The sequence below is a fragment of the Nannospalax galili genome, unplaced genomic scaffold (genome assembly GCF_000622305.1).
Source record: "Nannospalax galili isolate Female #2095 unplaced genomic scaffold, S.galili_v1.0 scaffold180, whole genome shotgun sequence".
Classification (NCBI taxonomy): Eukaryota; Metazoa; Chordata; class Mammalia; order Rodentia; family Spalacidae; genus Nannospalax; species Nannospalax galili.
In genome coordinates, this window is record NW_008348199.1 from 2074411 (window position 1) to 2090886 (window position 16476).

Below are 16476 nucleotides of genomic sequence, written 5' to 3' on the forward strand. Positions count from 1 at the left end.
AGACACAGAAGTACAAGAGCCTCCGTGACCAGTGAGTGTCCACACCAAGAGGCCGAGGCCTGAGCAGGAACACTGCCCAGACAGGGGAAAACCCTCTCCAAGAGTCCAAACCACCCAGAACCTTCTGCAGAAAGAAAAGGTTCAGAGCAGGCCTCTCTGCCCAAGCTGCGTGGTTTCCCCAGAACGGCCCTTTCTGACACCACTCTACTTTCCCTCAAAATCGGGCTGGAAGGACACAGTGGAGGTAGAAGAGGAAGGGCAGGTGACGGTGGGGTGGGATAAGGAGGGGCCTGGGGTAAGGAACAAAGCACAGCTTAAACCCTGTGTAAAGAGATAACTTTAGAGTCTTCACAGGAAGGCAGGACCATCCTGCCATGAGAAGCACTGGTCGCTGGCTGAACCCAGTCCTGAGGCAGAGAAGACCGGAGACAGGTGGGCACCCGCAGCAGACCAGACTGGGAGCAGGGGTGGTCAGTCCAACCCAGGGCTGGTGTTGGGAGTGGGGTTATGGGTTCTAGTGTTCTGGGCAGAACCAGCTGGTTACACAGAGGAGATGAAGGGAAGAAGCTACTCAAACTTCACGTCAGCAGAGAAGTCAGGGAGACAGAGACGGAGCGAGGAGATGTGGGGTGACTTCACACTAGCCACGGAGCAGGTGCCCGCAATGCTTGAGGAAGTTTAGTGGTCTGGAGCACATTCAGGGCTCAGCAGAGAGAAGTGGGCGACATACAGAGCTCAGGACTCCTCAGCACTCGGCTGAAACCAGGGTGAGGGAGGGCGACACTGGGGAACGCTCCCAAGGGAGAGCAGCGGAGTCGAGCATCCGCGTGACGGAGACGGAGAGCACCCAGTAGACAGCACACCAGGGACAGAGGACGGAGGGAGAGAGACAACCGACAGGAAAACAAGCTCGACCGGAAAAACTGAGGTGACAAAGCCATGCAAAGAGCTGCAAGGAAAACAGGAAAGCACCAGGTGGTTCCCAAGATAGTCCTGGCAAGGCAGCGCACGTGCCCATTAGCCCAGCACTCTGAGGCCGTGGCTGGAAGATCATAGGATGGAATCCAGCCTGGGCTACATGGTAAAACTTTGACCAAAAAGCAAAAAAGTAAAGAAAACACAAGAGAGGAATGAATGGCCCATAAATGGAAGAAGAGAAGGACTTGTGGGCTGGACGATGGCTCAGTGGGTAGAGACATTTGCTGCCAAGGCTGACAACCCAAGTTCAGGCCCCAGGACCCACATAATGGAAGGAGAGCACCAACGCCCTCAAGTGGTTCTCCGACCTCCACATTCACACCGTGGCACGTGTGCACCCTTACATGTATGTACACACATAAAATAAATGAAAATGTAAAAACCAGTACTGACGGCCAGCAAGATGGCTTGGCGGGTAATGGCGCTTGCCACCAAGGTGAATAACCTGAGATGGACCCTGGATCCAGTGATGGAAGGAGAAACAATTCCTACAATCTGTCTTCTACACGCAAGCCATATCATGTGTATGCGTACTCCCCCCCCCCAAATAAAAATGTTAAAAAAAAAAAACGGGGGGGGGGGGGCATGCCTGTAGTCCCAGCACTTGGGAGGCAGAGGCAGGCAGATCTCAGTAAGTTCAAGGCCAGCCTGGTCTACATAGTGAGTTCCAGGTCAGCTGGGGCTGCAGGAGAGCCTGTCTCAAAAAGACCAAGAAACAAAACAAATAAACAAACAAACTAGGGGCTGCAGAGATGGCTCAGCAGTTAAGAACACTGGCTGCTCTTGCAGAGGACCCAGGTTCAGTTCCCAGCACCCACATGGCAGTTAACAACCACCTATAACTCCAGTTCCAGGGAATTCAATGAGGCCCTTTTCTGGTGCACTTACATAAATGTAAGCATAATATCCACACACATAAAACTAAAAAAAAAAAAACTTTCTAAAAAAAGATATATACACACACATACACACACACACACTCTGTTGCTTTGTCTGACACAGCTCAGGGGTAGTAAGAGGAGGCAGGAAGGAGCTGGCTGGACCTGGGCACAAGGACACTGTTGCTGACCTCGGCTAGACATGTTCAGCGTGGTTCAAGGGCAGAAGGAGGAACACAAGTAAGGGGTGGACGTGCAGTATAGAGAGGCTTAGCCAGAGGCAGAGCAAGGCCTGGGAGACAAGAGGATCCTGAGGATCCCAGGGGCTCAGCAGGAGCGGGAATGGCTCCAATGCTGGGTGCCAGGAGGAGCACAGGCTGGTCGGCTGCAGACAAGAGCAGACACGCCCTTCCCCAGGATGAGGCAGTAAGACAACAGCAAACACAGTACAGTGAGAACCTGCAACCAGGCTCCCTCGGCTGGGCGCTGGGGGCTGGCGCCCTGCGCGTAGCTTCAGAAAGACATGAACAGAGTCCCAACTCACCTCAATGAGGTTCCTAGCCTTGAAAACACCTCCAATTTCACAAATGATGATGTCATCTTTAGTCCTCCCAAGTCCATCAAAATGAACATGCTGAACAACCACCTAGACGGGGCAAGGGGAACACAGATCACTGCCTACGACGTGGAGGAAGCCGAGGAGGACAGGTGGTGTGAGGCCCGCAATGCCGGCTCCTGGCTTTATCCTCACTTTAAGAATGAGCTGTGCCAGGTCTGTTCTGCCCAGGAATGAGCACTCTCCAGGCAGACAACCCAGGATCACCCGAGTCCTGCACACAGAGAAGCAGTGAGGACCCCATCTGTCCTAACCTGGGCTGCACCCAGCCTTTGACGTTGGCTAAGAGCCTGCAGGAATGTCCCAGGGCAGGTGCAGCTCAGCCTCAACTCTCCTGGGAGAAAGGAAACAGAGGTCTGAGTTCCAGGGGTGGGGGCAGCTTGGAGGCAGAACACCTGTCCGGAATGCACAAGGTCCGAGGATCAATCCCCTGTGCCACCAAAAATATACACATGTAGAAACTTTTGGTAATTTCAGTCTTATCTTTGAAAACTTTTTAATAGAAGAAACAAAAAATAGCTGCCCAGGAACAGTCTGGACCTGAGAGCTGTCCTGGGGTCAGGAGTCTCTCCAGTGAGAGGCCGGCCTTTCTACCTGTCCCTAGGGGCTTTCTAAGTAACAACCACACCACAACCACCGACAGAACACGCACCCACAGAACACGCACCCACAGAACACTCACATCTTTGTTTTCCAGAATCTCCTGTTTCGCTTCAGGTTCAACTTCCACAAACTCAGCTTCTTCCCCCAATGCTCCAAAGTCAGGTCCGCTTGATGGAAGGGGCTCCAAACTCTGCATGGGATGGAGAAACCACAAACAAACTTACAACACAGGAAAACTAAGCCAAGTCCCTGCCTCCAGGCCTCCGGTGGCGAGTCACAAAGTTCAACAGAGCTGCTCCCTCCTCTGGTAGGGGACACAGGGACAGCTCCCACCTGTGGTTGGTGCTTAGCACAGCAGCACTCACTAGATTAGTAAATAAAACCATTGGTTTAAAGAACTGCACACACAGGGCTGGAGATCCAGATGGCTCAGCAGTTAAGAACGCTGACTGTTCTTGCAGAAGACCCAAGTTCGAATCCCAGCACCCACACGGCAGCTAACAACTGTCCGTAACTTCAGTCACAGGATATCCGACACCCTCTTCTGAACGCCTCCTCGGGGCATTGCATGACACGGGTGCACTTACTACATGCAGGCAATACATGCATACATATTAAAAAAAAAAACTGCACACACTCATCAACGGGCCAGAGAACAGGTTCTACACTCTGAACTATGTGTGTATGTACAGTGTGTGAGACGGGGAACTGAACACGGCCTTGCATATGTAAGGCAAAATGCTCATCCCCTAGCTCTGTCCCCAGCCCTTTCCATTTGTGTGCCTTTCTTGTCTTCTGAGACAGCCTAGTCTCAAGCTCACTCACCATACAGCCAAGTGCACGCACGCGTTTGTGCTTCATCTAAACAACGTGCTTTGTCTGGGTAGAGTTTGCGTCCCATTATTCTCAAAAATCCCATTACAGTTCCTCAGATGTCAAAAGCATGAAACAAAGTTCGAGGAGACTACTGGCCCCAGCTGCACTCTGAGATGCAGAATCAAGACACATCACTGGGGCTCACACATGTGCCAAAGCTGAGGATCCACCAACACCTGCTGACAATGAAGACTCACCACACGCTAACCAGCAAACCCTACCAAGCCCTCGCTCACACGCCAGTGTACAAGGAATGGGAATAAGTATCTGCAGCCAGCCTCTAACTATCAAGCAGATCAAGGCACCAGTCGGCCAGCAACGTTTACTAAGCCCCATGTGCTGGTACCATGCAAGGTAGCGGGGACAGAACCCAAAATAATTCAGTGAGTTCTGAACAGCATCTTTAAAAGTGAGTGACCTAGACTGAGATAACACAGCAACCCACAGCAGACACTGACAGTGCCGCCTCCTGGAGCTGCTTCATACATGCACAGAGCAACAGGTAACAGTATCAAATGCGCTCTTACTGGAATATGAATCCTCATCAAGATGGTAGAGAAGCACTTGCTAGTGGGTGGAAACATCAAATTAAAGAACTGAACTGGCCAAAGTGATGGCTTGGCGGCTAAGAACACGCACTGCTCTTGCAGAGGACCCGAGTTTGGTTCCCAGCACCCACACTAGGCAGCTCCAGGGGGATCCCACACTGCACCTCCATGTAGAAAACCACACTGACCCACACATATGCATAATTAAAAATAGGATCTTTTTTAAAGTGAGACCATCTTGTGTGAACACATTAACCACATTAACAATTTTAGCTTCAAAGGACACCATAAAATCAAAGCTTTAGGCAGGGTGTAGTGGCACATGCCTTTAATCCCAGCACTTGGGAGGCAGAGGCAGGCGGATCTTTGTGAATTCGAGGCCAGCCTGGTCTACGTAGTGAGTTCCAGGACAGCTGGAGCTACAGGGAGACCCTGTCTCAAAAAGCCAAAAAAAAAAAAAAAAAAAAAAAAAAATCAAAGCTTTGAGGCCCAGGCTGGCCTCAAACGTTCTTCATAGCCAAAGATAACCTCAACTCCTGATTCTCCGGTCTCCACCTCCAAGCACTGGGATCACAGGCAAGTGACACCACACCTGGTTTACTCTGTGCTGGGGACCGAACCCAGGACTTGTTGAATGGTACGTGAACACTCTATCAAATGGGTCCACACCCAGCCTGATTTGGGGTTTGGGGAGGTTCTGTCTGATTCTGAGGGGCAGGCAGGGGGGTTTGAATGTTTGCTTGCCATATCCCTGGCACTTTCAACTGTGCCAGGCACACAGCCACCAGCAAGTATCAGCTGAACAGACGGACGTGGCCTACATTGGGGGCCAGCACGGTGGCTCAGCAGGTAGAGGTTCTTACCCCCAAACCTGATGATCTGAGTTAGATCCCTGGGTTTTACATAGTGGAAGGAGAGAACCAAATCCTGCAAGATGTCCCTTGACTTCCATACATGTCCTATGGCACTTGGGCCCACCTCCAATAAATAAATATTAAAAAATTTAAGATGGAAAGAAAAAAAAGGTGCCATGAGGAATGCCAGCCAAGTGAGGGTTCCTTCTCCAACCTCTAGAAACGGACTCTCAGGGTAGGACAGGAAGAGTCAATGGTATGGAAGGAGGCCAGGCGAGATGGTAGTGGAGGGTAAAGAGTAGCTTATACACTAACTTTGCCCAGGCCTAGTGGCAAACGGGTCTGAAATCCCAGCTCCTCCAGATGCTGAGGCAGGATTGTAAATTCAAGTCTGCAGGGCTAGAGAGTGAGTTCAAGGCCAGCCTAGGTAGCTTAATGAGCCCCTGTCTTGTAATTAAAAGTTTAAAAAGAGGTCTAGGGATCCAGCTCAGCAAGGAGTGTTTGCCTAGCTGGTGCCAATGGTGCTGGGGAGGACACTATGTGTGCGTGGGGTGGGGGTGGGGCTTGAACAGAGCTTTAAAGGATGTGAATATTTTGCTAGCTAAAGCAGTGTGGAAGCCAGCGACGCAAGAGGGGAGTGAGTGCAATAGCACAGTGCAAAGTGTGTGGGCAACGGTGTATGAAGGAGAGCTACGTGAGGCAGAGCTACACCCAAGTCTGGAGGCCAGGCTGAGATGCCTCAGCAAAACGCTGCTGGAGTCAGGAAGTGCTGGGAAGGAAACCCACAGTCCGCACTGAGGTGTGTGGGGTTCAGGACTGAATTTAGGACTTTCTGAAGCTCTGCGTGAACTTGGACAATAACTCATTCTGTGGCCTTTGGGAGCAGTTACAGAAAGGGAAGGGTTATTTACCAACACTGATGTAGGCTGTTGCCTGGGGTTGAGTACTAGGCCCTAATCAGTTAAACCAAAATGAAGCCAGTCGTGAGGCTTAGTCCTCAAGCAGAAACTAACCTGGTCATCTGACCTTAGGAAAAGGAGAACAGGAAAGACCCTCAAACATGCCACATCAAACTAGAGAAAGGGTGCAGGCCGCATGTCCTTGACCAGGCACAGAGGCACAGACTTGTAATCCCAGCCCTCAGAAGATGAGGCAGAAGGGCTGGGACTCTGAGACTAGCCTGGGCCACAGAGCCAGATGCAGAAGGCAAGGGACAGAGGAAGGGAGGAACTCTGAGACCGGACGGTTTCTTGTCCTGATTATTCTGCCCAGTTCTTGGGAGAGCTCATTCTGTGGTATAAAATGAGGTGCTGCCCAATTCCAGAACTGCGAATAAAAGTCAATTAGGAGTTATGAAGGGGCAGCTCCAATGGGCCCAGCAGGTAAAGACTCTTGCAGGCCCGCCTGAGGACCTGAGTCCCATATCTCTGGGACTCACATCCAAGTTGTCCCCAGGCCTTCACCTGCGCGCACGCACACGCACACACACAGGAAAATAAATGTAATTTTTAAAAGAAGAGTGTTGGAGCTGGAGAGATGGCTCGGTAGTTAACAGCACTGGCTGCTCTCGCAGAGAACCCGGGTTTGGTTCCCAGCACCCATATGGCAGCTAACAACCTCCCTTAAGTTCAGTCCCAGGAGATTCAACAACCTCTTCTGGCCGCCACAAACACTAGGCACGTGATGCACAAACACATTCAGGCAGAACCTTCATACACGGGACCTGGGTTCAATTCCCAGCACCTACATGGCAGCTTAAGAACCATCAGTAACTCCAGTCCCAGGGGAATCTGACGCCCTCTTCTGACCTCCGCGGGCATTGCACGACATGGGTGCACTTGCATACATGCATGCAATACATTCATACCCATAAAAAATAAAAAACTTTAAAAATCAAAAAAATCTTTTTGAAAAGCAAGCGTGTGCAATGGACGTGTCGAGCAGGCTTCCTTCTGACAGCACCTTCCTCCCTGCACTCCTCCCTGCACCGCTTCGGAACCCGGCGAGGCCGGGGTCCCGGGGAGAGGGGCAGACCGCTCGCGGTGCGACCTTGGGCGGTCACCGGTCCCGGGCAGCGGCGTCCCCCGCACCCGAGCCGCAGGCGACTGTCCCGCCCGCCCCGCCGCCCTCGCCCCGGCCGGCCGCCGCGGGGCCTCTCACCCGGGCGTGCACCGTCCCCATGGCTCTCTCTCGGGCGTCGCCCGCCTAGCTGCCCGCGCCCGCCCAGGTTCCGCTACAGACAGCTACGCGGAGGCCGCGACGCGGGTCACGGATGCGGCGGGCAGAGGACGGCAATGATGCCCCGCCCGCGCCCCGCCCACTACCGCACGGCACCTTCGCTCATTGGTCCGTAGGCACCAGTGACCCGGATATCCACGAAGACGCCAGGAAGCTCCGCGGAGCAACGGCGCACGCGCAGAGTGTAAATCGAGGCCCAGGAAGAGGCCTGGCATTGGCACACGCACAGACTGCGCACGGACGCCCGGGAAGAGCCTGGCATCCGCGCATGCGCAGAACATGCAGCGACGCTTCCTGGCATCGGCGCAGGTGCAGAGTGCACGATGATGCCCGGGAAGCTGCTGGCAGGTTAAGAAGCAGTCAGCTGGAAGAATGCCGAGCGGCGCGCGCGGCGTGGACGTCCCCGGGTGTTTGAGACGCCCCTGGTGGCTTGCACACACCTTCCCCGAGTCCGGGAACCTTATTGTCCACGTCAACCAGGTCATTTCTGCTTCTTAGGGCGCGACCACAGTGTGTGCCCTCCTGGCAACGGCCCGGGCTTGTCTCTCTCTGGATCCAGGAAAGATGCCTGAGGGGCCGTCGAGATGGCTTGGCGGGTAGAGGCGCTGGCCGCCGAGTGTGACAACCTGAGTTCAATTCCGGGACTCACGTGGTGGGAACGACCTGACCCCTGCAGGTTTTCTGTCCTCTGATGTCCACGTGCGTGTGCATGCACACATAATTATAGTTAAAATACATAATAAACATCTTTGCAACACCCCAAAGACCCTATTTTAAAATTAGTGGCAAGCTGTCTCAACGGTTAAGAGCACTGGCTGCTCTTGCAGAGGACCTGGGTTCAGTTCCCAGCACCTACATGGTAGCTAACAACCATCTGTTACTCCAGTTCCAGGGGATCTAATGCCGTCTTCTGGCCACCATGGACACTGGACACATATAGTGCACTTCCATACATGCAGAGAAAACATACATATAAAATAAAGATTAAGCCAATTTTTTAGGGTTGGAGAAATGGCTTAGTGGTTAAGAGCACTGACTGCTCTTGCAGAGGAACGGAGTTCGAATCTTAGCGCCCACATGGCGGCTAACAACCTTCTGTAAGTCCAGTTCCAGGTGATCCAACACCCTCTTTTATCTTCCCTGGGCATTGCACAACAGGGGTGCGTTTACATACATGCAGGCAATATACTCACATATGAAATAAAGCAAAAATTTTAAAGTATTATTTGTATGTGTATGAGTGTTTTGCCTGCACACGTGTGTGTGTGTGTGTGTGTGTGTGTGTATACCCATGTTGTGCAATGCCCACAGAAGTCAGAAGAGGGCATCATCCCCTGGAACTGGAGTTACAGAGGCTGTAAGCCGCCATGTGGTGCTGGAAATCAAACCTGGGCCGCTGGAAGAACAGCCGGTGCTCTTTAACCACCCAGACATCTCTCCAGCCGCATAAGTAAATTTTTTAAAATGTTAATAATTTTTTATGTGTATTAGAATTTTGCCTGCATGCGAGTGCACTGGTGTCATGCAATGTCTATCGAAGCCAGAAGAGGGCATCAGAGTCCATGGAACTGGAGTTACAGATGGATGGTTGTTAACCACCATGTGGGTACTGGGACCTGAACCCGGGTCTTTGCAAGAGCAGCCAATGCTCTTAACTGCTAAGCCAGCTCTCCAATCCCAAGTAAAATTTTTTTTAAAGAAAAGTGAAATTTTAAATGAAATATGAGTGAGGCCCTCCAAGTGTTTGGGTGAGGGCAGTCACACCAGTGACCCAGACAGCTGTGGGCTTGCGTTTTGGTAGCAGAAGTAACTGCCCTGCCCCAGGGGAACAATATGTAATAAAATCCACTCCAAAGTGATGAACAAACTTCAGAACACAGGTGGCAGGGGTGGGACCTGCAGTCAGCTGACCTCTGGCTCCCAACCACAGAAGCACCATTTCATTTCCTTCTCCTCCCTCCTGGAGACTCTGCGCCCTTTTCTATTTAGACAGCAACACCCTGGGCCTCCAGCATCCCTGGGATAAGCCTCCAAAGTCCACATTTGCCTTCTTGCCTGGAAAAAGAACCCTGAGCCAGCCCAATCATCAGTCCTACCCCTGCCTGTCCCCACAGTACCCTCAGACCTGCCCCTGCCTGCCCTCACTACACCCCTTAGCCCTGCCCCTGCCTGCTCCTGCAGGACACCTTAGCAGTCAGCCTACCCATCTGGCTTCCCAGTACAGTGTCAGCCCTGCAGAGATGGGGCCCAGGCTGTCTGGCTCTCACCTGATATCACGCAGGGACTAATGCATATTTGCTGAGCTCCTGTCCTAACCCAGACCAGGGCAGACAACAGCAGTGCTGGATCCCTTCCCCTCCTCGAGGGCAGATCCAGGACTGGGAAGAGTCCCCAGTCCTCCGTCACTCATGCCAGGCACCCCGACTCCCACCCCCTTAAGCTTGTGGCTTAGACTGGAGCCTGGCTCAGGAATAAGTCTATGCTGTTGTCATCAGGGAACACTGAAGGTGACTCCACCCGGGGCATTCTCTCCAAGCGCCAAGCTTTGGCTCAATTTGTTCATCTGTGTCCTGCCCTTCCTGGCTACACCACCTGGGAGTGCTCACGTAGGCTTCAAGGCTCTGTTCACACTAACTTTACCTGTGGCCCAAGAGTCACGTCCACCCCATCCTCTGTAACATTCTTCCCTCGGTGTTTCCCATTTCCCTCATTGTGTTCTGGGGACCACACCGCTGTTCTTTCCCAACTTTTACTAAAAACACATGTTCTAGGCTGCAAACATGGCACTGGAGAGGTTGAGGCAGGAGGATCCAGAGTTCCAGGCTACCTGGGCTACATTGTGAGTTCCAGACCAACCTGGGCTACATAGCAACACTGTCATTTAAAAAAAATTATTTTTATTTTATGTGTATGAGTATATTACCTGCATGAATGTAAGTTCACCCAATGTCATGCAATGCCTGAGGTCAGAAGAGGGTGTAGGATCCCCTGGAACTGGAGTTATGGATGGTTGTTAGCCACCATGTGGGAAAAGAACTTGGGTCCTCTGCAAGAGCAGCCAGTGCCCTTAACCACTGAGCCATCTCTCCAGCCCAACATTCTGTCATTTTGTTTTGTTTTAAAATGAGGGAGAGGGGCTGGAGAGATGGCTCAGCAGTTAAGAATACTAGTTGTTCTTGCAGACCAGGGTTCGAATCCCAGCACCCACATGGCAGCTAACAACTGTCCGTAACTCCAGTCCCAGGGGATCCGACAGCCTCTTCTGACCTCCCCGGGCACTGCACAACACGAGTGCACTTACCTACATGTAGGCAATACACGTATACACATAAAATAAAAATAATAAAATTAAAAAATAAATAAAATGAAGGAGACATTGTATTTATTTTATGAGTGTTTGGCTTGCATGTAATGTAACTGTACCACGTGCATGCAATGACCATAATGACCAGAAGAGGGCGTTGGACCCCCTGGAACTGGAGTTATAGACACCTGTTAGCCACTGAACCCAGGTCTTTTGCAAGAGCAGCCAGTGTTCTTAACTGCTGAGCCGTCTCTCCAGGCTTCGTTTTTTTGTTTGTTTGTTTGTTTTGTTTTGTTTTTTTGAGACAGGGTCTCCCTGTAGCCTAAGTTGGCCTGAAACTCACTATGTAGACCAGGGTTTATTTGGACTCACAAGTGTTAGGAATAAAGGTGTGAACCACACCAGCTCTGTTTTGTTTTGTTTTTTTGACATTAGTGTGTGCGTGCGTGTGTGTGTGTATACACATGTGCCATGCATACAAACATATCACAGCATGCATGTGGGCTTAAAGGACAATTCGTGGGAATCAGCTGTCTATTTCCACCATGTGGATCCCGGGAATCAAACTCAGGTTGTCGGGCTAGGTGCTGAACCATCTCTCCCTCCTGACAGTTGGTGTCTTGCTGAACACCAGCTCAGACTCAAAAGGTCACGTTAGGTGTGAGCGTTTGTGAGGAGAATCCAGCACGCTGGACGAGAATCACGTGAGCTGAACACATTCTGCAATTCATCCTGCTGGTTCTCACTTCTGTAAAATCAGGACGATAGAGATTTCTCAAACACGGTGTCTGGGGTTTGATGAGCCCAGCCAGGGCTGCTGCATTCACACACTGACACTTTCTTCTGGTCTCTCTTCTTACATGCTGCCTCTCGTTCTTGGGTTAGACACTTCTATAAGACAGTGAGTTGCCCCGCAGTGCAGCAAAATCACCAGACAACTGTCTGAGCCTGTGACACTAAGGAACAGAAAGGCACATGCTGTGCTCTCACACAAAGCAGTGTCTCAGTCAGAAGGTGGCATTAGAGGTTCAGTGCTCTGAAAAGCCCTGCAGTGCAAGCCCCACTTCAAACCCGGTAAGTCCTGAATGTATTGCAGAGGGCCATCGCCTAGGTGAGTCCAGTCTGTGAACTTGTAGGTTAACACTAACCACCACAGAGTGGGGATGACCCAAGACAGAGCAAGCCAGACAGGCCTGTGTGCGAAACAGGCGTTATGGGGGTTTTATTTATGCAGTGTAGCCCAGCCCATCCTATCTGACAGAATCAGCCGAGGCCCTCCAGAACCCGTCTGCTTGCTTGTGTTGTTCTGGTTGGGTCAGAACAGGACTTGTGAGGAGACTAGAGTGACCGGTCTGAAACTTTGGGACACTCCATGACAGAGCTCACCAGTGCCATGGCCTTGCTAGCCCCTTCACATATGACATTGCAGGGGTGCGACCAAGATGGGGCAAGGAGAGTGTGGGGACAGCCCCACCTGCTGGGGGCCACAGTGGGAATGACCCCCAGGGAGGCTGGGGTAGGGTGGGGCTGCAGGCTGGTAGGCAGCTGTTGGAGGAGGGGGACTGTGCTTTAGCTGGGTCCTGGAAGCTAGGTGGAAGGCAGGAGGCCTGGGGCTGATAACAGCAGCCAGGTGCAAAGGACAGGGCCTAGCCAGGACTGCAGGACCTAGCCAGGACAGCAGTGGCCAGAGGACAAGGCCAGCCTCCAGAAGGACTGGGGCCAGCCGGGGTCGGGGATGAAGAGCTGTGCCCAAGCCTCCCATTTGAGACATTTAGGTGAACCTCACCCCGACATAGCCAGAGCCTGGGGGTTCCTGCAGTAAGCAAGGCCTCCCTGAAGGTGCCAGCTAGCTGCACACAACAGATTGCAGAGAGGCTTCTGCTGAGCCTTCGAACAAGCCTGATTCACAGGTGTGTATGTGGGGGCATCAGAATCTGGTGGCCTGTGGAAGGGGAGCCAGCCCAGGAGGCTCTGGATTCCGGAGCATTGCAGCCCGTAGGCCGAGTGGGGAGACCACAAACCTGAGGGGTGCCACCTCACAGGCCCTGGGCTGTGGGAGGAGTGAGCCGTCAGAGAGAGAGCACACTTTAAAAACCATTATTGTTTTTCATATTTATTATGAACTTTTTCTTGTAGGCCGAGTGGGGAGACCACAAACCTGAGGGGTGCTGCCTCACAGGCCCTGGGCTGTGGGAGGAGTGAGCCATCAGAAAGCACACTTTAAAAACCATTATTGTTTTTCATATTTATTATGAACTTTTTCTGATGCTGACAGAAATACATGTTCACCCCAGAAATTTGAGACACACAGAGGCCCCACAAGTAAAACGCTACCACAGATCACAGCACGGTGTCAGGAGCACTGGGTACTTTGGTAGATCCCATCCATCCTTCAGTGGAAAAGCTCACATCCCACTTGCATTTGTTCTTTTAACAAATATGCCAAACTTTGCTACCTGCTAACCAAATCAAGTGCTGCTCCCTCTGGGTGTTGACCACACACCAAGTGACCCTGAGGGGGGCAGCTCCAAACCAGTGGGAGTTTGATCTGCTAGGGTGGGAAGACCCTAAGAACGTTCTCTTCTGCTGACAGGAAACTTTCAGAAGGGAGGGCAGCTCAAAGCTTTCTAGGTTTTGTTTGGTTTTGCTTTGCTTTTTTGAGACAGGGTCCCAATATGCAGCCCTGGCTGGTCTGGAACTCACTATGTAGACCAGGCTGGCCTCAAACCCAGAGATTTGCCTGCCTCTGCCTAGAATGTTCTGGGATTAAAGGCGTGCACTACCATGCTAGGCTACCATTTCATTTCATTTTTGTCTTTTGAGGCAGGGTATCTTGCAGCCTAGGATGGCCCCAAACTCTATGTAGCCAAGGATGACCTTGAACTTCTGATCCTCTACCTCTCAGGTGCTGGGGTGACTAGCCTATGGTATTGCTCCCAGTTTATGTGGTGCTGGATTTTGAACTCAGGGCTTCTGCATGCTAGGCAAGTACTCTACCAACTGGGCCACATCCCCAGCCCGAATTTTTTCTTATTCCCTTGAGTAAGAGTCTCAAAATGTAGCCCAAGGGATTTACCACTGAACCACCCTTTCCCTCCCAGAGTCGTCTTCCCCTATTCAATCCGTTTAGCATCCTACATCAGGTGAGATCACGTGACTCAGGTGTGCTGAACCTGCACCTGCTGCAGACTCCGGGAGACTCGGTGTGGGGGAGCTGGAACCTTTTCTGCTGGCCTTAGGAGCGTGGACAGATCTTTCTTCATTTTCGTTACATTCTAATTCATAGGAACATACCCACCTGCTGCTGTGCACATACGTGTGAGAAAAAGTGGTTCCTGGCTTGTCCCATTCCAGTGGGTTGAGTAGAAGAGCAGTGGGAGGCGGGACGTGAACATGCAGACGGTTCAGAACAACACGTTCAAGCTGAGGAGCAGGAGCCTGAACCGTCCTATGTGCTTCCTTCCTCCCTAGGCCGCCTCTGCTCCCACACACACAAGGGTTTTTAAGGCTAATTCTATTCACAGATCACTGGTCCACACATATATGCTACATGTTTATACAAAACTCTTTAGAAACCATTTTACCTGGGGAAAAGGGGTCCAAATGCAAACGCGTTATCTTTTATTACCACTTGATTTGGGCGGCTCTTTCTTATGGATGGTGATTCACAGATCACTGGTCCACACATATATGCTACATATTTATACAAAACTCTTTAGAAACCATTTTACCTGGGGAAAAGGGGGTCCGAATGTAAACGTGTTATCTTTTATTACCACTTGATTTGGGCGGCTCTTTCTTATGGATGGTGATGTCCCTCCCACCACACTTGGGACTATAATACCTTCTTCCTTCCTAGATTGCAGGAGACTCCCTTGCCACAGGCTCCCCTGGACACACATTGCCACCTTCAGCATCCCCAGCCATGGACAGGCTGAGAGACAGCAGTTGGCCCCTCGGAACTGGGACTTCCACCCCCCGCCCCCCGCCTGCTGAGCTAATGGATGCTTAGGTCAGGTCTTTTAAGCGCCAGACCTCTCCCAGACCAAAGCAGCCTTCCTTTGGTTTCTGTAAACTACCAAATTAGCCCCAAGCTAGGGCTCCTGGGGTCATAGGCACTGGACCGCCACACAGCACTGAGATGCAGCTGCAGAGGAAGGCGTGTCACCTCCATGGGAGAACTTCCTAGATGCCTCCCTAGGTGACAGCACCCCCCCCCACCACCCAGATTCCTTGTGGCCCCAGGTGAAGGCTGGACCCGGGGTAGAGTAGAGCACAGGGAGACCTCAGCCTCAGCCCCTCCTGTACTGTCCACGGGGCAAATGTCCAAGTCCAGAGGGAGTTCCATGATCTACAAACCAGCAAAGCCTCACTGGGGTTTACATGGAGCAGCTTACTGGCCACTCTGGGGTACTTGGGATCTGAAAAAAACAAGGAGGAGAGATAAGCTGCCCTTCCAGCCACTCTGACATCTTTGGTACCATAAAAGTGTGATGTTAGGATTCTCTGCTCAGGCCTCCCACAGACAGTGACCCCTGACATGCACCTCCCAGGACACTGTCTGTGAGTCCTGAGCTGGCAAGCCTGCCAGCCACCGCATCTCACCTGGGAAGTGAGTTGACATCAAAGAGGTGCCACATCCTGTTCCCTACTCCCTTTGCTGCTTCCTGCCTGGGAATCAGCCTGGCTGCAGGCTCTTGCTCTGAGTCTCCCCATCCTCAAAAGTATAAGAGGAGGCTCTCTCCTCTGCCACGTGGACTCACTCTCCTCAGAGCCCCCACCATGCTGTCTGTCTCTGGTGCTAGGACCTGGACTCTCCTCAGAGCCCCCAGTGTGCTGTTGTCCCTCTGTCTCCTTGCCTATGGTGTGAAGGGTCGGTGTGCCTATGGGCAGGAGCCCTGGGCACCTTGGCACAGGTAAGGGGTGAGCTTAAGAGGGGGGTAGTCCCAGTGACTGGCAGGCAAAAGCTCCCTAGGGCAGCAGGCCCCGGTTACGGGTGTCAGCAGATGTCCAGGGGTGTCTGATGGACTCAAGGCCTCCCACAGGATGAGGCCCTCTCCCTAAGTAAAGGCTCCTTAACACCTATGTGACATCAGGTGAAAAGTCCCTAGAATGTGGCATGTGGCTGAGTACATGACAGTGTAGGGTTCAGGCAAGACAGAGACCTTCTAAGGAGAGACACCTGTGTCCGTCCCTTTGGCTGTCAGGCCACTGAAACAAGGGACCCAAAGAACTGCATTTCCCCAGGAGCCGTGGGCTGGGGACGGACAGAGCTTAAGCGCCACAGGAGTTTTTCTCTGTGAAGAGATTTCACACCTGTCTGACCACCTGTGAAGGCATCTTGTAGGAGAGACTGGAGCTCAGACAACGACGGGTCAGTAATGGACGTGACCGACCAGGACTGCTTAGCTACGCACAACTCCTGCCTTCCGTTTAGACCTGAACTTCATCTTGGGACCCCAAAGACGGACTTGGGGGTCCCTGGTCCTTGCTGTTCTTCCCAATGAAGCCACATCCAATGAACCTCCTCTCCCCGCTCTTCACTGGGCCTTTTTAATTGGCCCATGGGGTTGGGGCGGTT

At 52.1% G+C, this 16476-nt stretch overlaps 2 protein-coding genes across 2 annotated transcripts in view; both read right to left on the reverse strand.

The window, feature by feature from the left end:
- The window catches only part of Samm50 (SAMM50 sorting and assembly machinery component), a 31281-nt gene extending 23618 nt beyond the window's left edge, over positions 1 to 7663 (reverse strand). The window contains exons 1-3 of the mRNA XM_008844723.3: positions 7514 to 7663; positions 3155 to 3265; positions 2401 to 2502 (exon numbers count right to left, since the gene is read on the reverse strand). Coding sequence (XP_008842945.1) covers positions 2401 to 2502; positions 3155 to 3265; positions 7514 to 7534 — 234 coding nt within the window. The 5' untranslated portion in view covers positions 7535 to 7663. The remainder of the gene's footprint in view (positions 1 to 2400; positions 2503 to 3154; positions 3266 to 7513) is intronic.
- A 6919-nt stretch (positions 7664 to 14582) lies between these two features.
- Positions 14583 to 16476, reverse strand: part of Pnpla3 (patatin like phospholipase domain containing 3) — a gene marked incomplete in the record, with an annotated part of 18806 nt that continues 16912 nt past the window's right edge. Inside the window, 1 exon segment of the mRNA XM_008844724.2 lies at positions 14583 to 15316. Within this exon segment, the coding sequence (XP_008842946.2) occupies positions 15289 to 15316 (28 nt within the window).